Source organism: Plectropomus leopardus, chromosome 2 (genome assembly GCF_026936395.1).
Source record: "Plectropomus leopardus strain MGB_pleo_1.0 chromosome 2, ASM2693639v1, whole genome shotgun sequence".
Lineage (NCBI taxonomy): Eukaryota > Metazoa > Chordata > Actinopteri > Perciformes > Serranidae > Plectropomus > Plectropomus leopardus.
In genome coordinates, this window is record NC_142177.1 from 3,812,178 (window position 1) to 3,836,058 (window position 23,881).

The window sequence follows — 23,881 nt, forward strand, 5'->3', positions numbered from 1 at the left end:
TTTGGGATCAATGTTAAGTTTAGAAACATAAAAGGAATGTGTAACTGGTGACTTTTTTTTTTTTTTTTTTCCACAATTTAACCCTTTGATATCTGAGTAAATTGGCTTCTTTCAAAAACAAAGAAGGCAAGAAGGCAATGAGCAGCAAAAGAAGAAATGATCCCCCAAAATAAGCAAGAATTTATAAAATGTACAAGAAAATGACTTGCAAATTAGTGAAATAAATAAATGAATCAAATGAAACAAACTTGCTAAGAAGAATAATGCTAAAAAAAAAAATAATTCTGTAACATAATTTTAAATATGCAATTATGGTGATAAATATATATATATATATATATATATATATAAATACACAATCTTGCTAAAACATATGCCATATGCATGAACACAGCCAAAATTATATATATAGCCTCAAGAAGGCTCAGAGCAGGCTCTACTTCTTGAGGCGGCTGGGGTCCTTCAAAATCTGCCGGAAACTCCTACTGATGTTCTACCAGTCTGTTGTGGCAAGTGTCCTCTTCTATGCTGTGGTGTGCTGGGGAGGCAGCATCAAGAAGAGGGACGCCTCTCGGCTGGACAGGCTGGTAAGAAAAGCTGGCTCTGTGGTCGGCACAGAGCTGGACTCGATCACATCAGTGGCAGAGAGAAAGACTCTCAGCAAACTGCTCTGCATCATGGACAATGCCCACCACCCTCTGCACGGCATCATCATCAGGCAGAGCAGTGTCTTCAGTGACAGGCTGCTGTCCCTGTCCTGCTCCACTGACAGGCTGAGGAAGTCGTTTGTCCCACAGGCCATACGACTCTTCAATTCCTCCTCACACAGATAAACACTGTTTGCACTGTTGCACTGTTTTTACTGGCATTGCACTGTTTTTATTGTTATTGTCGCTTTTTATATCTTGTGTTTTTGCATATTCTGCATCTCTCTTTTTCTCTGTATATATTGCTTATATATTTATTGGTCTATATTCTATTCTGTATGTTTAATATGCTGCTGGTTACTTAAATTTCCCTCGGGATCAATAAAGTACGTATCTATCTATCTATCTATCTATCTATCTATCTATCTATCTATCTATCTAAAAAAAACGTAAAGTGCATAAAATGCACTAAACAATCCTTAAGGGTTAATGCTTCTTTTTTTCCCATAAGCTATTCAGAATTATATCATGAGGGGCTAAGGCATGTGGATCATAATTTAAGATCACACAGAATGTAAATTTTCATAAAGAGTCCCACTTTACCAGCATCCACGCATTCTTGAGTAACTATTTTGTTGCTTATTCTGAAAGGTAGTAAGCGGAAGTGGAGTCTTTTATTTTGCTCAGTCTGACAGCGGTTGAGCCGTCCAGAGTTTGACACCAGTCTTATCAGTTGCTGTCTGGCTGCTGCTTCACCGCCCGCTGACAGCCAGTAGCTGTTGTATTTCTTGCCACCGCTCGAATGCAAACCGAGTAACTAACTTTTTAGCGAAAGTGAAAACTTCAGGAGTGAAACACAAACTATTTTGTACTTGTTGCGCGTCTCCATGGACACTGTTCAGGTGGGTGAGTTAGCAGGTTGACGTGAGTTAGCGTTAGCATGTCGCTAGCAGGCTAACAAGGGCAGGGCCAGTTAGCTACAAGGTGACGAACAGGTAACGATAGCGAGGTGTTTGGGTGCTAATGTGAACGCTAATTCCTTTACACCTGGCTAACTCTATTTTATCCACTCTCTGTGTCATAGTGGGTCGTTTACACACCTTGTTTGTCATCCACAGAAAATGGTGTCTGGGTTTGCTCTGGACCTGGGACCCTTGAAAGAGCCTCTTGGATTTATTCGTGTCCTAGAATGGGTAAGTTAAGTCAACTTTAAAATGTCTCTCAATAAGACTAGTTACAGGGTATTCTTATCTGTGTTTAGCCACCGTATCTACTCTGCATTCCTCTCACTTCATCCTCGTGATGTTGATATTTCCTTCAAATCCACTCCACTAGTTTTATGTACCAGACTAAAAGTGTCTGCATTGTAGTAAGTAATATATTCTAATACACACACTGAAGTTTAAAAAAGCTTGCATTAAAACTTTGAAACCTGGATCGACATCATTTTTCGTGTGTTGGTTCAGACGCCTGTCACATGCATTTAAACCAATAAAACATGAGCAAATTGTTTTGAATTCTTAAAAAAAAAATATGGGGAAAAAGGTAATCAGCAACTTGGCATGAATTGTCCCAAAATGCAAATAAATTAGTTAAAGGTGGCAAGAAAATTACCTGAAAATTAGATTCCAAAAAAGGTAAGAGAGAGAGAAATTGATGAGATAAATAGGGTGAAAACATCAAGAAAACTACATTTGATAATATATTCAAATTAAGCTACCAAAAAAATAATTATTTTTTGTTTTTGTTGAAAACTCTTTTTTTCATTTTATATTTCTATTCATTATTTATTTATTTTAGCTTTTTTCATGTCATTTTCTGTAATTGTTTTTTTCCTTTCATTTTGTTGTATTTTTTGTGTGTGTGCTAATTTTAGGTAAGTTTCTTGTAACTTTTTACTTATTAATTGCAAATATTGGGACATTATTCTTGTCAAGTTAGGCATCACCTTCTGTCCATGTTTCTAAAAGAAATCAAGTCAATTTGGTCAGGTTTCAAAGGGTTAACCGCTGCAGGCACCTCTGTCTGTGCTATGTTCATTTGTAACCTGGGAGTGTTGGCTTTTGACCTGTTTCACTGAGCTAAATTATGCCACAGTAACATGCATGTAGCTACTGATTTACCCAGTGAAATGTTAACCCTTAAACCTGGACAAATTGGCTCAATTAAAAATAAAAAATAAAAAAAATACGGGAAGAAGGCAATAAGCAATTTAAGAGGAAATTACTCAAAAATTAACAAAAATAAATTTAGAAAGAATGAAAAAGAGAGTAAAAAATAAATTAATAAACATCCAAACGTGTCTTTAAAAAGTGTTCAAAAACTATTATAGTTCTGTAAAATAATTTTAGATATGTAATTATGATATTTATAAATATACTGTAGTTTTTTAAAAAATATTTCCCTACATATTTTTCCCTGACTTTTTAATGAATAATTTTCTAACTCTACTAGTTTTATGCAGTTTGTAAAACATCATTTGCTATTTGGAGTTTATCTGCTTATATTGTCAAATTGTGTTGTATATTCTTAACTTGTACACGTTTAACTATATTGTGTGACTTTTTATGTTAACGTTGTTAGTCTTAACCTCTCTACATACTGTATCTTCATATTGTATTATTCTTTTTCATATATCATTTTAGGATGCTTAACTTTCAGGCAAGGGACCGCTAATGAAAACTTGCACCCAGGTGTATTTACATTTGTTCAAATGTGGAATAATGTGCATTGTCCCTTCTTTGAATTAATAGATTACAATAACAAATGAAGTACTATTTGGTACCAAAGAAATGGCACCAATTTGCTCCGTGTTCTAAGGTTAAAGGTTAAGATGTCTGCGTTCTGTGTTTTACCTTAGGCTCTTTGCATAGTACACATTATTACGTGTAGCACTGCACCAAACTGGAGGCTGAAACAATGACCAGGAAATGCCAGGATATTGTGACTTCAGTATAAAATAGTTCAGCCAAGATTACAGTAGTTGCATGTTTTCTCACAGTTGAGTATTTTCAGCCAGGACAGTCATGATGTTGATGTCATGTGTTGGTGCAGAACCTGGGAACCAGCTCCATGTGGCTGCTGTGAGGAATACCAGCTGCTGGTATTCCAAATGAGTAGTTTGAATGCACTGTATACTAAAAAAAGCAAACAGTTCAGGAATGCCCCCTCTAATGTGACTGCTAATACTCGTAGTGCTGTGTATTTCTGCTCGCTGCAGACTCCTGTGCTAACCGCCCCGATACAGCAGGCAGGGCTGTGTGTATTTAAGGCGTGTGCCTGTGAAGCAGGTCCTGTTGGTCATTAACATACAGGAGCTAATAACTGCTGCCGTGCTGCGAAGTGTTAAGAGTTCAAAAGTTTGGCTTTCTATCCACTGTTTTAGTTGATTGCACAATTCTTTCTATGTCAAGCCTTAATGCCTTAAATATCAACCAAATTGTGACCAGCAGGGCTGGGTGGTATAGCTTAAAATGTTACCATGATAAATATCTTTTATCAGGTGATATTGGTAATTATCACGATAAATGTAAAACTGTGTAATTATTTCTTTCAAGTTTAAACCCGGGTTTTTGTTTATTGGTGAAAGTTGAAGAAACATATGGTTAATTGTGGTTTAAACTGTAATTTATTGCCAGAACATGACAGCACTTGTCAAACAACAGAACATTTCACAAATCTGAGTCAAAACAGTCGGTCACCAGTTAAAGTCTTGCATTGAAAATGTTTCTTAAATAAAATTAAGTATAATCAGGGAAATGTTCTCAAAGTATTAAAAGAAAAAAACAGAAAAAGTCTTTAAATAAAACATCCAAAAAACTTGAAATTATTTAAAATAAATTAGAAAATGAGGGATATGGTTATCAAAAATAGTTGCCAGTTATGTCCTGTCAATCGGCTGTCAATTGGCTAATTAATCAATTGCTTCCCTTGTACTTGTATTAACTGTGAGATGATTAAATGACTAAACATAATATTTTATTAACTTTCCATATGCTTTTTATGCAAAAAACTTAATCTTTAAAGCAACTTCTGACCAAAGCTTTCAGATAAATGTAGATAAGTACAAAAAACAATATTTCCCTCTAAAATGTAGTGGAGTAGACGTATAGAGCGGCTTGAAAAGAACAGACTCAAGTTAAGTACAAGTACCTCAAATTCATACTTCAGCACAGTATCTAAGTAAATGTACTCAGTTACATTCCATCACCAGTCAGGAGGCATGTCAAATCCTCCATACAACGGTTAAAAACATTTCTAAATCATTTAGCTGCCAATCTAAACAGAATAAATAGACAAAACAAAACTGTTATCTTGATTAAAAATGTTTATCAGTTGATATTGATAATCGTCATGATAAATGTAGAATTATGCAATTATTTCTTTCAGGTTGTAACAGTTTGTTGTTAAGGTGTGCACTGAGCAGCTGTATTTGATAGTGAAAGTATCGGATCAGGACTCTGTATCAACAGATACTCAATATTTAATGTCTCTGATCGGGATTGGGGACAGAAAAACTTGATCAGGACATCGATACAGCTACTGTAGCTAACATTACGTGGTGAATTCAATCATGGTGTAGTGCAGCTCTGTAAAACAATCATAATAATTATAACTTCATGAGCGTGTTGAGTGTTGTTGTTATGCTTCAACCCAAGCATAAGCGTGAGTGACGGTCTCGTCTTCTTCTGTTCCACAACTGCTACTTCTTCTTCTTCTTCTGGTTAATGGTGGGTGATAACTGGTGTTTAAAGTGCATTACATCTCCCCCTACAGGTGCACGGTTGGTTTAATAATAGTAAGTGTATTGTTTTCTTGTATTTGGTTGTCGTTTTTTCTCTGGGTAAAAACCATGAGCAGTGAGGCGATGAGAACAGATGTCAAGAAGTCAACAGTTAAGCCAAACTATAAACCACTTTATTTGAGGGTAAAACTTAGGGTGAGGGCACAATTTCCCGTGCAGTAAGTAATTATCTGTCAATCCAAAGTTAAACTATTCCAACAAGCGCACTTGAACCAGAAAGTTGCTCCGCATGGCTAATACATGTATGGTTTGCCTTTGTTTACTCAAATAACTTTGGATAACCTGCAGGGTTGTTGTACAACATACCTGATCATCCAACTGCTCGTGTCTCTTGCCTGTCCCTGACTTCATAGAGTTCCACAATCTCGTGTTCCAGGCCTGGAAAAGCTCTAAAGCGCCAGCTCTAATATGTGTCGATATGTGAGGATTAATCTACCAGTTGATGAGAGTTTGAAACTGGTGTCTGATCTGATATGGCAGTTCATTAGAAACTCAGGTCGAACAGGTAAAAGACATGACTTGAGTCAGTATTTTACATTTAATATATTGTTCTACATAAAAAAAGTCACAGCCCAGCTGACCTGATAAATAAGGTACAGTCCCACAGCACGAAAACTAAGCTATATACTGCTGTGGACGGGGCCGCAGAGAAACATACTTTAGCAAAAAAATCAAAATCGGTTTAAGTGTACACTGTTATTAAATATTGTCTCCTCTTTATCTTCCACAACAGCTGATGGAGGCAGCGATAGAGCAGGAACTCGGTTGTTAGGTGGAGTGAAATGACTGTTTTTCTCAGTCGAGTCTGTTTTTTTTTTTTTATATAACAGCTTCAAATCTCCGCCAGTAAGAGCTGTCTCTTTTCAAGGTAAAGCGGTGAAAATATTCGAAATAGAGCGTAGGCTACACTTGAACTGATATTGATTTTTGTAGGTGGCAGAAAACGAATAAATGAAGGCAGAATTTGCTCAGCGCCGTTTGATTATATGTACGTGATGCAGCGGTTTTCTAACCCAAAGTTAAATAAACAGTGATTGTGATGCAGTCTATATCACAGACTGTACAAATAATATAGGTTTATTGCAACTACTTGAAAGAGGGCATATCTCCACCTGCCGTAGAGGAGTCAGACATACCTCTGTCAATAAATCGACTGTCTCCTGGTGTTTGTACACTTGGACAAGGACAGCAGTCCAATGAAATGGCCTTATGGAGCTATAACTTCAGCTGGACTAAACTGAGTGTTTTTCTGACTTTTTAAAGATCGCTGTTTCCAATCCAATCTGCTCAGCAGTTCACCAAGTTTGTTTTGTTGTTGTTAGTCTGCTTCAGTCTTAAGGCTGAAATAGACAGAATTCTTCCAGGGTGAGGCATTCTTAGTAATCTAATGCTGCCTCCCTCCTCTACTGTAAAGGTTTAGGAAGATGTTTATAATTGATATTACTGAATGTCAAACTGCTCTGTATACCACAGCCTCTAAACATGGACATTTGCCAGTATCCACAGTTTTTTACAGTGTCAGGTGGAGGGTAGTCACCAGGCAGTGGTCTGGCTATTTTTGTGATCACGACCAGCTGCTTCTGTTTTTGGGTCATTCAGTGTGTTCACATATGTTGACGTGATGTGTTAAATACAAATAAGTTGTATAAAATGCAAAGTGCTAGTGTGAGAACCTTGTGACTGTTTGCTGCTGGGGTTTCTCCTATCTGTCCCGCCACTCCCTGAACAGAAGAGGTACTGAGGAATGCTTGTCAGTCTGTGGGAGGCTGGGTGGGACACTGGACTCTGGACAGGGAACCCCCCCCCCACCCTGTCTGGAGAGTTTATTTGAGGTGCTGTCAGATTGGCCTGGGTGGGTCACACAGGGTTGAGATGAAAGCTGAGAAATGTTGTGGAGATCCAGAGAAACCTGAAAGATGAAACCCATTCCTGAAGATCCTCAGTGGGCCGGATGCTTGCTAAATACTGCACTGCAGCTCTCTCTCTGTGTTTCTGTTGTTTACCTCCCTGTCTTTACTCCACTCCTGCGGCCTGCAGGCTCTTAACCTCATGCCCTGTACCGTGGCTCACTTCTTACAAATGTTATGGAGCTTAGAAGGACCCTGATGATTTGGGAATGTGCCTCGGCAGATGTGGGTGTAAGTGAACAAAGAACATTATTCTTGCGAGAAAGTCCGGAAGCAAGAATCACATGCCTTAATCAGAAGCTTTTCATTGGGGGAAGGATGTCCTGGGAAGGGGGAGGGGGTGCTCTTTGTCACACAGTGTCCTTAGGTACTGAAGTACTTATTCATATATTCTTAACAAGACAGTTACAGAGACACCACCATTTCATTATGAGAGCAGGACAATTTTTTGGGGACCATGTCATCATATTGTCACTGTCATGTAAACTATTTCCATTCGTTCTTTTTCTAACCTTTTTGGCTCATGGAAAAACTTTAATAACAGTGTGCATTAAACCCAAATATGCATTGCTATCCAATACAGCATGAGAAAGTACTAGATATGTTTGAAGTATTTTAGAGACTGATATAAAGACAGTTTTTTAAAACTCTCAGTGTTGGTGAAGAACAATTATCTTTTATTAACCTTTTGAAACCTGGAGCGACATCAATATTATGCTGCTTTCAGACACATTTAACAAATATTTAAACCTTTGAAATCTGAGCAAATTGTTGCATATTTCTTCCAAAAATATGGGAAAGAGGCAGTCTTCCACAAACTGTAAGAAATATGTAGATTTAGAAAATGATTTTTAAAAAGGCCAGGGAAAAATGTCCAAGGAAAAAATAAATAAAGCTAGGAAAAAAATATTCATGATTATCGTAATTACATTAAAATTATGTTACAAAGTTTATACAATTACTTTTCCTGGTCATTTCTGAGTAACATTTGATTGACTTTATGGAAGCAGTGCAACAATGTTCAGAAAGTTGTAAGACCATTATATTCTCCTAAAAGTAGTCATGAGAATTCCAGCCTCAATGAAACTCTTAACATTACTGCGTTCCACATGTTAGTTTCTGAGGTGGCATGTCTACAATGTGAGCTACTGTATGAAATCCCACTCCGCTCTGTTCCTAGTTGTGTCTCTATTTTAGCTCCTAATGTCTTGCCTTTAAAAATAGGATGAAACAGCATCACTCAGGTTCTCAACAACATTGTAGTCAACTTATGCTGTGTTTACAGATATAGAATCTAACAAGTTTTTTCCTGGCTCTGGTGATGCCCAAGGGTGTAAGAGGTTATTGGGAGCGATATCATATTAGGACTGTCTTCAAGGGTTAGGCTTATATGTGCTTTTGTACAATGTGGATTGCACAATTTCTACACAGTGCCCAGTAAAATACTGCACAGGCCTGACATTGCGGCCTGAGCCCAACCCTGCTGATGAATTCAGGTCTGAGTCCAGTCCAGGTTCTACAGCCAGCAACATTTTCCAGCCTGTCCTAAGTTTCAGTGTAGTTGCTCATGCTGTAGAAGAAGAGAGGCTGTATAAACCTGTCCAAAGCTGCTACTAAATGCATTGCCCACATTAGAAATTAAAAGGACTGGAACTGTTTTTCCAGTGTTTTTAAACCCCTGACTGCAGTCTGCGCTCAATCACAGATGACTCTGGCGACCCCGGAGTGGCATCCCAGTTTTCTGCACAGTCAGGTCATGTTGAAGGCTGGAGGAAACAGTTTGGGCTCCCTGCTTTCCATTCTTCCTGCTGGGGTTTGCTGTGTGTCAGCATAGTTGTAGATATTGGCTTGTTTTTTCAACCTTTAAAAGACACTTTCTGCTGACAGTCATTCTTATACAATATGAAAAACAACCCTTAAGCAGGACTCAGATTACAGAAGTTTTTGGCCAGTTTATCCCCTTTTCACCCCTCATGAAAATTGTTCTAGAAATCTCCTGTGGTCAGTGCTGAGGTTTACTGATCTAGTCTTAAACCTCACAAACTGCTCACCGATTCTTTGGGCCCAACCCCATAATTTCAAACATTAATATTTGATTTTAGTTGTTTTTTTTTAATATTTAGTCATTAAAATCTCTGATAATGATTATGATAACATCATTTAAAAAGTAGCGATAGTCCCAGAGTAGCTGACAGTGTTGCCAAGCAACACTAAATGTTGCAGCATTTGAGGCTAACATTAGCTTGTTGTAGAGTTCTTGAAGTTCTCCCTGCGGCAGAGGGGGAGGGAGGGAGTTTCCTGTGTGGAAAAGGATGTGACAGCAGCAGGGAGGAAGGTGATAGTTAGTTTATATAGTGACAGAATGTTAGTTCAGAGAGTGAAAATCACATCAGAGAAATATGGGAAAGGAAAAAGCATAGTTTTTTTCATTTTATATTGACTGAAATGTAAGTGTACCTCTGATCCTAAAAGACAGCACAGTTGGTACTGAGTTTAATCTATATTTCCATGAGTTACTGACTGTCATATGGGCCTAAAAAAAGTGACATTAGCGAGTAACAGCAGTATCTCATAGTGTCAGATGCAGACTAGTCACCAGTCATTAAACTGGCTTTACTTTAATTTTTACAGAAACTTTTTAAGGATTTATTTTTTATTAAATCAGAGTTACAGCAGTGGAATCAGGTTTAAGCTTGAGACACCTGACAGTCAGGCTGTGGGGCTCAAAATGACTTGATTTCATTCACAGAGATATATTTGATAGATTATAGCGTACCCAGTCGCCTTTTACCTGTGTAAATACCCTCAAAGGCCAATGCAATGCATAAAATGCAATTTCTTACTTGCCAAAAAGTGATTACAGCTCCTATCTTGCCACTGAAAGGTGATTTCTGCCTTAAAATGACTTGATTTCATTCACAGTGATTACAATTGACAGACTGTAGCTCACTCAGTCCTCTTTTAACTGTTTAAATGCCTTTAAAGACCAGTGCAGCAAATAAAATGCAATTTTCAACTTACCAAAAAGTGAGTGCAGCTCCTGTCTTGCCACTGAAAGGTTGTTCCTGCTTCAAAATAATTTGATCAAAATTTTTAATTATTACAAGATCCTGTTAATAAATCATTCAGCCATCAGAGCAACTTCCTTATGTCATACCCCTAAAGTTACAACACTTCATGTGTATTTGTTTTGTTTTGTTTCAGGGGACCTAAGTGCAGTCGTTGAGTCTCCACTGTTGCCAAGTGCATGCTCATTGTGGGAACTTTTGGGTTTCTCTGTATCATATTGTAAGGTCCTTTCAGTGACAAGATAGCTGCTGCAATCCCTGCAATTGCTTTTTTGTGCATTTCGTTGGGGCTTTAAAGGTATTTACACAGGTAAAAAAAAAGGACTGTCGTGATTACAAGTAGTCCAATACAACCCCCAAGAATTAAATCTAGTCATTTTTAGGCAGGAACAATGTTTCAGTAACAAGATAGCAGCTGCAATCACTTTTTGGCAAGTTGAAAATTGCATTATGTTTGTTGCATTGGTCTTTTCAAGGAATTTACACAGGTAAAAAGGGACTGAGTGGCCTATAATCTGTCATATATATATATATATATATTAGTGCTGGGCATAGATTAATTTTTTTAATCTAGATTAATCTCACTGCAATCCTGTAGTTAATCTAGATTAATCTAGATTAAAATTATAGATTTGAATTTTGCCAAAGACATTCAAAATAATATCTATCTATCTAAATGATGAAAATGCATCACAAACTGCTTGAGAAAGCTGTTCCACTATAATATTTGGTAAAGAAAATAATGTTCCATAAGATTTACTTTGGTGTTTAACTTTTTTTTATTTTGTTAAACACAGACATTTAGGAACACAGGTTCTGTCTCCATGTGGAAAAAGCTTTTTCCTGCTAACTGGAATGAACAGCAGAGGGTGCAGCCTCTGATAACATGACCCTAACTGAACTGTGGGCCTACATTAGAGGTCATGAAGAAGACCATTAACAGTCAGTAGCTTTGTGACACGGCTTGAGCCAATCACTCCAGTCACTCAGGCAGACCAGCTTCCGCCTTGTTCACGCCCCCTCCGCGTAATTTGACCAGGTATACATCCGCGCTTAAACAACAAAGTGAAATTGGTGCCTTGCTCACTGTATAGACCCAACTTAGTGAATAGTTTATCGTAGCGATAATTTGCTTATCGCGATAAGAATCCAGTTAACGCAGCGTTAACGCCGATTAACCCAGCACTAATATATATATATGTGTGTGTGTGTGTGTGTGTGTGTGTGTATATATATATATATATATATATATATACACACACATATACATACATATATACATATACATACACACACATATATATATATATATATATATATATATACACACACACACACACACACACACACACATATATATACATATATATATATATATATATATATATATATATATATATATATATATATATATATATACATATATAGTCAAGTCAAGTCAGTTTTATTTATATAGCCCATTATCACAAAACAAGGTTTGCCTCAGAGGGCTTTTACAGTGTAATGACATCCCTCTGCCCTTAGACCCTCACATCACCCAAGGAAAAACTCCCAAAAAGAACCCCTGTAACGGGAAAAAGAGGAAGAAACCTCAGGAAGAGCGGTAGAGGATAGTGAGGGATCCCTCTTCCAGGACGAACAGACGAGCAATAGATGCCGTAAATAGCAAGTGAAATACAATCATAGCAAAAAAGGAAAGAGAAAGAGAGGGGGGGAGAGGGGGGGCACAGAACAATAGAAACAGATGCATGTCAAATTACAATAATGGTAGGTGTGAAATTAGTAATTGCTCTCTATAATGATGTTGATAGAGATGATAACAGTCTCATGCATATGTGAAAGGGTGAAAGGGAGTTGTCCAAAGGCAAGATCACAGCATCGGCGCAACCAGGACCAGAATCATATACATACATATATATACATATATATATATAATGATAACAATGGTTGCAATAATAATAATTATTATTATTGTTATTTAGATATAATTTAAACCTTGGGGAGTGTTGCTTTTGAATCTTAAATTTTTTTTTATAGTTTTGGTTGTGTTAATGTATATGGCATGAATTTTGGCAGGATTGTGTATTTTAGTTTAATCTTGGAATTTCCAGCTCAGCTCCTACAATAAGTGTAAAATACACTGTGGAAACTAAATTGTTACATTCAGACTGTTAAGATCAAAAAATGCTCCATTGAAACCCATTCAATCTGCAATTTTTGATCCCACAGCCATCAAAGAATAAAAACATGCATTGTATTTTTTCCGGGTGTCATTCATGTTACCATTAAATTGCACTATCAACCAACTGTAGCATAGGACACATGCATATTTGCATGACACCTATTTAGGTAGCCTTTTGGGCTCCGGAAAACTGTCCTCTCTTTTAAAACCTATAACCCTTCCATATGTCTCTGCCTCTGCAGGTGTTTACCATCTTTGCCTTTGCCACCACTGGAGGTTACTCTGGGAAGAGCCACTTTACTGTCAACTGCCCAGGAGCCAAAGAGCCGGTGGACGCAACAGCTGAGTTTGGCTACCCATTCAGGTACTGTGGAACACTAGAGCCCTGCCTTTGCTATATATCTTTCTTCTTTGTTGTCAAAATTTGTTTCATTGAATTTTTTTTTTTAAAGCAAAAATATTAATTAGTGTACAGATTGAAGACAAAATAGAGTGCAGATAATTAAAAATGCAGTACAAATGGTGTCATTTTTTTAATGGCTAAACAAAAAGAATAAATTCTAAAATAATAATGATACTGATGATAATAGTAATAGTAATAATAATGAAAGACAAACAACAATAAAAACAACATTGAATAAATAAAAAAAGATGACGCACATAAGTAGTTAATGCTCCAGAAAAAAGGGGTGTGTGAAAACAGTGGAAATACAGCTATGAACTGTATTTCAGGACATAAAATGGCGATATTGTATCTTTCTTATTTTTAAGCTGGTAAACAAAACAGTTGTAAATTACTGCCATCATCTGGTGAAAAATATAGTTTTTCCACTTGGTCCCAGCTGGTTCAGCATTCATTCTCTACTGCTACTTTCTTTAATGGCTTATTTTTTGTCTCAGAAACGCCAAATACACAATTGTGATGTTGCAGTTAATGTCTCTTGTGTTTCTGTTGTGAAATGACTGGAGATGCACATGACTTGTTTGTGAGGCTAAATGCTACAGGCTATCCAGTGCCAGCAGTTATTGTGGGGCAGCTGCATTTAGATCCACTATCAAACAGGACTTGGCCAAAAAGCTGAAATTAATGTCACAATAAAAAAAATCTCTTTAATAGCAGTAAACAGTATATGATAAGGTAACTGCTTGCAGGCCCATATAAATGATGTTCAGTGGAATAAACTGTGCTCTCATGTTATAGAGCAGAAACAAGGATGAGAAAACAGAGCATGCGTGCTAAAGGTGGGCAGTGCCTTAAAACATGCAATATTTCAGGGTATTTTTGCAATAACAATATTCTTAATGATATCACAAAATATGGAAAAATAGTATCTTATTAATTTAAAGAACATAAAATTACAACAGTGTTGCCATTATCTGTGTCAATATAAACATAATAGTTTGTCTTCAAATATCCAGTAAAAACTACACAATCATTACCTCTCATTTCTTCAATATGCAAACAACAGAAACTCAGTGAGAGTCAGATCCTGTATAAAATATAAAAAGCACAACAAAATACAATCAACCACAAATACACATCTTAACAATAGCCAAACACAAAAAGTACCCTTGAACCTATAAAAAATATATGTAGTGTGTGCAGTGTACATCAGAACCAGCAACACACACACACACACACACACACACACACAGTCCTACATTAATTTATGTATATATACACACACACACACACACACACACACACACACACATATATATATATATACATATACATACTGAACAAAAATATACACGCAACACTTTCGTTTTTGCTCCCATTTTTCATGAGCTAAACACAAAGATATAAAACATTTTCTATATACACAAAAGACAAATTTTTATGAACAGTCTCAGACGGCAACACCTCCCATCCCATCTCCCTCTTCTTTCCGCCGTGTGCACGCAGGAATCAGGGTCATCAGGTAATTTTGTTACAGGCTGGTCGAAATGTAAACCTAGGTGGTACTCTCTATTTATACACACACACATACATATATATATATATATATATATATATATATATATGTTTGTGTGTGTGTGTATATATATGTATACACTGAAAAAAATATAAATGCAACACTTGTTTTGTTCCCATTTTTCATGAGCTGAACAAAGATCTAAAACATTTTCTATATACAGAAAAGACACATTTCTTGCAAATATTGTTCACAAATCTGTCTAAATCTGTGTTAGTGAGCATTTCTCCTTTGCCGAAATAATCCATCCCAACTCACAGGTGTGGCATATCAAGATGCTGATTAGACAGCATGAATATTGCACAGGTGTGCCTCAGGCTGGCCACAATAAAAGGGCACTCTGAAATGTTCAGTTTTATCACACAGCACGATGCCACAGATGTTGCAAGTTTTGAGGGAGCATGTAATTGGCATGCTGACTGACCTTGTTTATTCAAGTGCACTAGGTGCGACGTCAATACGTTGGTTCACGTAACGTGCGTTGACACGTTAGCCCTACTCCAAACTTAATTCCTCCACCTTGGAGCCAGCAGCAATTTCACTCTCAGCCAAGGTTGTTATTACCATGCTTAAAAGTTTGATGCCATGATGTCAACAAGTCCAAATATTTCCATCATCATTTTTTTCTTAATGATCAGCAAGAAAGTCAAGAAGTTAGCGAAACTGCTGTAAACGTCAGTGTCTCCCTCCCGGATTGTTTAAAGTGACTCATAACGCCACCTGCTGCTGTGGAGGTAGAATTACTTGAGACTTTTGTGAGAAAAATCCAGCGTCATTGTGCCAAAAGTCATATGTTGTCTTGTTGTTATTGGAGAATGGATTTTTTGGTACTTGTAAGACATGTTGTGTTTGCTTCTGAAGCATGACGTAGTAGATGTTGTGTATTTTGTTTGATAGGTACGTATTAGTTTGTCAATCATGTTTTTCATTTGCAAACTACATTGTTTGTTAATAGATCATAGGACATTTGTTTTGTTGTTTTGTTTTGTTTTGTTTTGTTTGGCAGGTAATTAGATCCATACACATGAAGGAAATGAGGTCAAAGCAGTAGTGCAGACAATGACAGTACTTCAGTGACAGCAGCATATTAAAGAATCTATTCTAAAAGTTACTTTACAGTAAATCTCTCTCTGAGCACCATAATGTAAGACAAAAGATTTAGCTGTAAAAATGTTTACCTTTCAGTTCCCCTCAGTGGCAGCCTGCTTGAATATGTGTATTTTCTAACATAGATTGCTCATAGAGATTTGATTCAAGCAGCCAGTAGCACTTTTAATGCCATTCAGTTACATATAGCCCTTCATCGGGAATCAACATACCTTTGTGGCTCTATAAGAGTCTTCTTCTCCAAACATGAACCAAACTACTGAAGAGTTTCACTTCTCATGATCATGTGGTCCAGTGTGATTAATGTCAATTAGACAATTAGATAGATTTCCAATACCTAAATTGACACTGATATTCTTATATCAGGGGAAGGGCTCTTCTGTTTGTTGTGAGAATCAAATCCCACCACACTGTGATTTGTATGTGCATGTGTGAGTGTACATGTGTATGAACACTCACATGTGTATGTGTGTGTATATGGGTGTACCCACACACATACACACACACACACACACACACACATACACATACACATATACATATACATATATGACAAATGAACTCAATATATAAGTTAAAGTTTCTATGATAAATTGTTCATAAACTGAATTGTCTTTTGTAGGGCACATTTGGTTACAATGACCTACAGTATATTTGTATGTTTCTGTATGTATGTATGCGTATGTGTGTACATATATATTTCATTTCTATATATTTATTTCAAACATTGGATCAAATAGTGGATGATTTTATGTTTATGGCCTTAAGGGAAAAAAAAACATTTCTAAAATAAAAAATTCAATCAATCAAAACCCAGAACCTTCAACTCGTCATCTACTATGCAGATGACGAGTTGAAGGCTCTGGGTTTTTTTGTGCACTTGTTTAAACCTTTTTATATATTCTCTCTTCTTGCCTTCCTTGGATAAAGGAGTGACCCAGGTGAGGCCTTGTTTTCTCAGAAATCACACAACAAAAGAGCAAAAGACAAAATCTATCAGAGCAAGTGTTATAAGAGCTTTCTCTTTCTCTCCCTACCTTCAGGTTGCCAGCGAACCCATATTACATACCCACATGTAACGGTGGTCCAGCCAATGAGACCTTCCTGCAGGGCGACTTCTCCTCCTCGGCAGAGTTCTTTGTGTGTGTCGGTGTGTTTGGGTTCCTTTATTGCACCGCCACACTGATCCTCTACCTGGGCTACCAGAACATCTACCGCCAGACTGCCCGCGGGCCCATCATAGTGAGTCACATCCTCTGATCCCACCCCCACTCCACAAATGTAGCTTCAGCTCCTTCAGCAGACATGCAAAGAGCAGAGATTACTGTGCATTTTTTCACAATTTTGAAACCTAATGTTATATACGTGGGTATTTTTTTAGGATTACATTTTTGCTGGGTGGTGGGTGCCATATTTCACTGTGGTGTGACCAACACATATTTATTTTGCTTTAGCTGGACTTAATAATCATATATGTGACATCTATATGGAAGAAGAGAAGAAGTCATTTTATATAGAAGATAAGGTTGAACAGTAACTAAGAACCTTCTAAATACTGATGTGATATCAATGTGTATATATATAAACATGCTCAGTGTTTACTGTGTGCTTCCTGCCAGGACCTGGTGGTGACGGCTGCCTTCGCCTTCCTGTGGCTCGTGTCCTCCTCAGCCTGGGGCAAAGGCCTGACTGATGTCAAATGGGCCACTAACCCGGAGCACCTCGTGGAGATATGTAGCGATGTCTGTAAGCCAGGAGAGTTTCCTTCCATGGGCCGCCTCAACGCCTCTGTGGTGAGTCATGTTCGAGTAGAGCGGCTGCTGCATCATCGCATGTATGATTGTTAGTATAGAATGTGCAGGCAGACTGTTTGACCACATCGACACGGCCTTTTATCTAAACACACACCCAGGCCACTAATAGTTTGAACCTATTTTTGTAATCAGGTCACAATTTTATAGACCTGCAGAGTTATTATCAGTATGAAATAGAGGATAACTGGGTGGTGTAAGCATTAAAATAAAATAAAAAGTACTTTTATTTGTAGGTAACTGTTAAAGTGTAGTTAAATGTATATTTTAGCATTCATCCCTGCTTATGGAGTTTTACATAAACCTAAAAGTAAAGCTACTTAATGTATTTTATATTATGTTTCCTGCAGAGTTGTGAATATCTGCCTATCAGTCTTTTTAACCCTTTGCTTTAATAATTCACACGCTCTTATTGCTGTGAACACAAAATGTGCTTTATGAAATCAAGCTTTTAAAAAAACAACATTAATATGATTTTCTACATTCATTGAGCATTTTTTTAGCCAACATCAGTCCTAATCATAAATATAAAATATTCATTAAACTTTCAGAATTTGAATCCTTAAATTCTAACTTTCTATCGGCAGCAGTTCAGGCTGACAGTCAAATGTCAGTTTGGGGCCTGATTGAAGGTAGAAGATAGAAGGCAGAATTATTGGTCATTTTTTAAACAAAGTTTTTTGGCTACATGTTGTAACTGCTGCTGTGAATGAACTTAACTGATGTCCACTGTTCAGCCATCAAGCACCACACTGACTGCTTTCACCAGCTGTTCACTGTGTTTTCAGAAACATCACCGTGATAAACTTAGTGCGATTTGCATTTGCATGAAAAAAAGCCATGAAATTCATTAATCTATAAATAAGGCCATAAGGTATTTAAATGATTTAAATAAGTCTTTCAAACATCTTAAAAATGCAAATACATGGGGAAAAAATTGAAACTTAAAAAAATTTAAATGCACTTTGTAAAATGGAAGTAAAGTCTTACATACACTGTTTTGAGTGAAAATAAATGTGTAAATGCAATAACTGTATTTCCCGTTATCTACATTTGCTGACAATAATGTGTTGATGCTATTTTAAGCCTGTTTTTAAGGTCAGTCGTGTTCAAATTTCAGTATGTCTACTGCAGAACATGTGTGTTGGTAGCAGTGGTGGTGCTGAGCAGTTTGTGACATTAAAGATAGATTTGGTAATTAAGGCCTACGTGCCGGCGATAGCGGTGTCCAGGGGCATCAGGTTTTCAGGTTGTATGTCCGTCGATTTCTCCCATTATCATAAAAGGGATGTCTCGAATGCCTTGAGTGAGATTTCTTCAAATTTTGCACAAACGTTCGCTTTGAATCAAGGATGAACTGATTACATTCTGGTGGTCAAAGGTCAAGGTCACCATGACTTCATGTGTCTCATCCTTGTTAATGTACAGTATCTCACAAAAGTGAGTACACCCCTCACATTTTTGTAAATATTTTATTTTATCTTTTCATGGGACAACATTGAAGAAATGACACTTGGCTACAATGTAAAGTAGTCAGTGTACAGCTTGTATGAGAGTGTAAATTTACTGTTCCTTCAAAATAACTCACAGCCATTAATTAACGCTGACAGCCCTAACAAATTATGATATATAATATACAGAATATTAACAGTGTAGATCAAGTGCAACTCCACTTAACTTATACACTTTTTTCAACACACACTGAACACAAAGTGTTAATAATCCTCGGTGCACATTATTTTGTGTCACTCATGTCATCTGTTTTTGCTGTCCTCTCTGCAGATATTTGGCTTTTTGAACTTGATCCTGTGGGCAGGTAACTGCTGGTTCATTTACAAGGAGACTCCTTTCCACAAGGATCCCCTCCCACCAGCCACCATGGACAAGGAGGGGCCCCTGGGCCCTAGCCACATCACTGAGGGTCCCTAAGCTTAACCCTGTGCCCACAGCAGAAACATGCCCAACACTGGTCTCCAATGTTCACCTGCAGAAACGTAAACAAAAGGAAGGCAATTGTCCCAAAAACTCCCCTATACCTCCCAACACCTGTCAGAGCTATATACTGAAGTTGAGGGTGTTTAGCTCGAGTTAACATCGTCCCCCAACGAGTGATCAACCCCGCTCATTTTTTCTTTCTCAGTCAGAATCAGTTGTCACTGTCTGCGGGGCTGGGCCATATAGAAAACATCAAATATTATCATATATTTGACCAAATACCTCAACATCGATATTGAAACGATATTGTAGGGTCAACTATTGGTGCTTTCACCAAATAAATACATAATAGATTTTTGATAATTGTTCATCAGTAATAATCAGTAATAAAACAACTAGAACAGTCTGATACATTTAGAAATTGATATTACTATAACACAGCCTTCAAAGCTAGAAAAAGACATCCAAAATCTCATCTCCAAATTACTGATTAATGCCACGGCACTATGTTGCCCAGCCCTAGCTGTATGTGTCTGGTGTTGAACAGCAGCCCTCCACATCAGCACAGTGTCCTCCCCAAATGTCCGTCCCTCAGGGAGACACCTGGTGATGAAACTGTGCTGTAAGAACAGAGGATCTCTGCTGCTCTTCAGCCAGAGAAAAAGGCAGACTATTAAGAAACTGAAAGCAAACAGCCCTCACTCCAGTAAAAGCGTTTCCTGAAGAAAGTAAATCCAGAAGCAAACTCTGTAGGAGGGAGCCCATGCACACCTGAGCTGATCTGTCAACGAGTCCAGTTAACCCTTTAAAACCTGGAGCCACATCACTTTTCTTGTGCTGCTGTCAGAGGTCTTTCACAAGTATTTAAAAACCTTTGAACCAAATTGGTGTGACTTCTTTCAAAAAATATGGGTAAAAAAGGCAATAAGCAACTGGGTAGGAAATGTTCCACAAATTGCAAGAAATTTGTAGATTTTTTTTTTTTATTTTTAAGTTATGGAAAGTGTTGAGGGAAAAACAGCTAGGGAAAAACTATATGTATAAGTATTAAAATTACTTATTTAAAATGTTGAAAAATTATCATGATTTTTAAGCATTTTCTTTCCAGATAACTCTTTTTTTCTTATTTTATTGGCTTTTTATTTTTGTCACTAATTTTCAGATAATTTTCTTGTACTTTTTAATGATTTCTTGCAAATTTTTGGGCCATTTATTTTCTTGTTGCTCATTGCCTTCTCCCCATCCTTTTAAACATGGGGAGAAGGCAATTAACCATTTGTTTTACTTTTTTCCCACTATTTTTCAAATAGTTTACTAATTTCTTTCTTTGTCTTTTGTTGTGCTATTCTTTCTTTTCTCGTTGCCTTCTTCCGGTGTTTTTTTTAAAGAAATCAAGCCAGTTTACTCAGGTTTTTGTAAAATGAAGTGCTACACTACCTGTTCCAAGTACTGATAAACCAATGTAACTTTTTCTCCAGTTAAAGAAAGAGCTGATAGCAGCGCTCTGCTGTATAATGGGACGAAGGCATGTGCCTCCAAATCACCATCTAACTATAAAATAATCGCCACGCCATGTCCCCACATGTTCTAACCTACTGACACACACACACACACTTAAATATACTTTATAACCTCATGGCGGTTAAAGTTTCAAAACACTTAGATTTTCTTGTGCTTAAAAATGTATACACCAAGTAAAAAAAGAAAAACACTACGTAAAAAGAAAAATCGCACTACTGCCTGTCGCTGTCTTTCAAGTGAGGAAGCAGAGGCTTTTATTTTGAAAGCGCAGTCTTTGGGCGAAGTTTCCGGTCGGTTATGACTGTTTGCTGCAGCCTTGTTTGTTCTCCGCCTGTATTCAGAACGCGGCAGGTTCTCTACATGTTTACTCAGTGGAAGTGACTGACAGATGTCAGGCCAACCTGTGTTTAGTTCCTGTTCTGATCCTAATGTTACATTTACACTACTCAGCAAAACACTAACACCCATTCTTGTTTGAACTCTCTTTTGCAAAAAGGTTATTTATATACAGCTCATATGTATTTTTATCAACATTAATTGGTCTTTTGCATATTTTTTTAAAACCAATGTTGGGTTTCTGTGTGTGTATTTCCCAATGGAAACATGTCTGTGTGCAGCTTCTCCTTGGGTTTTTTTGTAATATCTGTTTTGCTGTTTAATTTGTTCTGTCACTGAGTAGCACGAGGCTTAATTTTGTGATGAGAAATAGTTAAAGTAAGAAAAGTGTCAAACTGTGGTTGCTACATCTATGTGACCTGGCTGTAATGACTCCTGCCTATAGTCCTGCTCCACATGTACCTTTACAGCCGGTGCCTTACATGACGAGGGTTTGTAATGGACTCCTGCAGTCAAAGCTGACGACTTTTTTCATTATTTGCATTGCACTAAGAGGGATCTAATTATCTTTATGAAGTAACTGTTCTGAGTTATTGGGCCATCTGTGCAGCTGTTTAATTTCACCGCCGTCGCCTCTGTAGGGAATAAATGAGGGGCTGTCTGAGTCATGATGAGTAAAGTAATATATTTTCCACATGTTGAAATTAGACATTTTTCATAAGATGCTTGATCATTTTTAAAAGGTAAATCTTAGTTCGAGTAGAGCATGGTAATATGTGGAATGTTAATGTGATGGATTATTGAAATTGGACTTGATGTATTTTATGCCTCGTTTGTGCAAAAGAACACAACAGTTTATCTGTATTGACATGTGTAAAACACGAGAGCTCTAACTGCTGGATTCTGTCTCCTTTTTTATTATATCGCCAGATGACTCTATGAATATGTCTGGACACCCACCCTCATGGTTTAAAGACATTTAAAGCCACTATGTGCCTAACTTCAATGTGATTTATAGCATTTTGTTTTGCGGTCGTCTGTCTGTCCCATTCTTGTTAAAGAGACAAATCAAGAATGCTTCGAGGGACCTTATTCAGATTTGGCACAAACGTTCACTTGGACTCAGTGATGAACTGATCCGATTTTGGCGGTCAAAGGTCACTGTGACCATGCGTCCCTCAGTCTCTTGAATGCAGTATCTCAAGATGACCTGTCATTAAATGTTCTGCAAACACACTTCTGGTCATTATTTAACATCATATGTCCAACGTCCTCTTGGACTCAAGGATGAACTGATCTGATTTTGGTGGTCAAAAGTCCAGGTCACAGTGACCTGCTGCATCTCATTTTTTTAAACATGATATCTTAAAAGCGTCTTGGGTCGAATTTACCACAAATGTCCACTTGAACTTAACGAACTGATAAGATTTTGGTGGTCAAAAGTCGAGGTCACTGTGTCCTGTTGTCCATCTCATCTTTGTGAACACGACATCTGAACAACTCTGTGAGGGATTTTGTTCAAATTGGGCACAAACATCAACTTGAACTGAAGCATGAACTGATTAGATTTTGGTGGTCAAAAGTCGAGGTCACTGTGTCCTGTTGTCCATCTCATCTTTGTGAACACGACATCTGAACAACTCTGTGAGGGATTTTGTTCAAATTGGGCACAAACATCAACTTGAACTGAAGCATGAACTGATTAGATTTTGGTGGTCAAAAGTCGAGGTCACTGTGATCTTGAGTTGGTCTAATTCTCTTGAACATAACATCTGAAGAACACCTCAAGGGAATTCATTCAGATTTGCCACAAATGTCAGCTGAAACATAATGACCTGATTAGGTTTCTGTGGTTAAAGATCACTATGACCGTGTGGCATTTTCATAAACACTCAGTCCTGTCATCATAATGTTCTGAAAAATACCTTTTTGATCATTATTCAAAGCATGATTCAGGAAAAGAAGCGGAGACATTTGGTCAGACACTGAATTGGTGATACTAATGTTGGGTGTCCACCTTGAAACTGTGCTGATTGTAGAGATCTTCTGTGTTGCCATGGGGAAGATGTGTGTGTGTGTTGCTTATTTGCAGTAACGTCTATATTTGGAACATTGACACTGTCATGGCTACAGATGAGTCTGGACAGACATGGTAGTAAACTGTAACTGCAATTTGACTAGTTTGCAGAGGTGTGCAACTGCAAGGTGGTAATTCTAATTGTAGCAATGAGACAGTCCTGCTTAAAACTGTTGCAGTCCTTTCAATCAACATGTTTAGCAGTACTGTCTGACAAAGTGTATTTATCATACTAACACTGGGTGGTGCTAATTTCAGATATTCTACAGTTACCAAATGACTTCAGCTTCCTGATTGGGTTAAAATGCAGTTAGTCAGATGTGTGTAGCGGTAAAGAGGTCATCCAACAGTTTGGTGGGTCATGAGTTTGCAGAAAAGAAAGAATCTGTGGCATCTTTCCATGGTGAGTCATCCCAGAGCTTTGACCCTCACTTTCTCCACGCCGAATTTCAGTTTTCACAAGAAAAAAGCTGAACAATCATAAGAAAGCCTGTTTCCCTTTAGTGA

General features: G+C 37.5%; 1 protein-coding gene across 1 annotated transcript; it reads left to right on the top strand.

Moving 5' to 3' along the window:
• The first annotated feature begins 1,344 nt into the window (after positions 1-1,344).
• sypl2a (synaptophysin-like 2a) lies at positions 1,345-22,198 on the top strand. The gene is made up of 6 exons (XM_042498729.2): positions 1,345-1,549; positions 1,766-1,840; positions 12,851-12,972; positions 16,738-16,936; positions 17,314-17,487; positions 19,288-22,198. The coding sequence occupies exons 1-6, from the start codon at positions 1,535-1,537 to the stop codon at positions 19,432-19,434; spliced, it is 732 nt and encodes a 243-aa protein (XP_042354663.2). The 5' UTR covers positions 1,345-1,534; the 3' UTR covers positions 19,435-22,198.
• The last annotated feature ends 1,683 nt before the right edge of the window (positions 22,199-23,881 follow it).

Excerpts from the sequence above, each read along its gene's own strand:
- sypl2a (XM_042498729.2), top strand. Across the intron at positions 16,937-17,313 it reads CTGCCCGCGGGCCCATCATA|GACCTGGTGGTGACGGCTGC; the intron begins GTGAGTCACATC and ends GCTTCCTGCCAG. Across the intron at positions 17,488-19,287 it reads GCCGCCTCAACGCCTCTGTG|ATATTTGGCTTTTTGAACTT; the intron begins GTGAGTCATGTT and ends TCCTCTCTGCAG.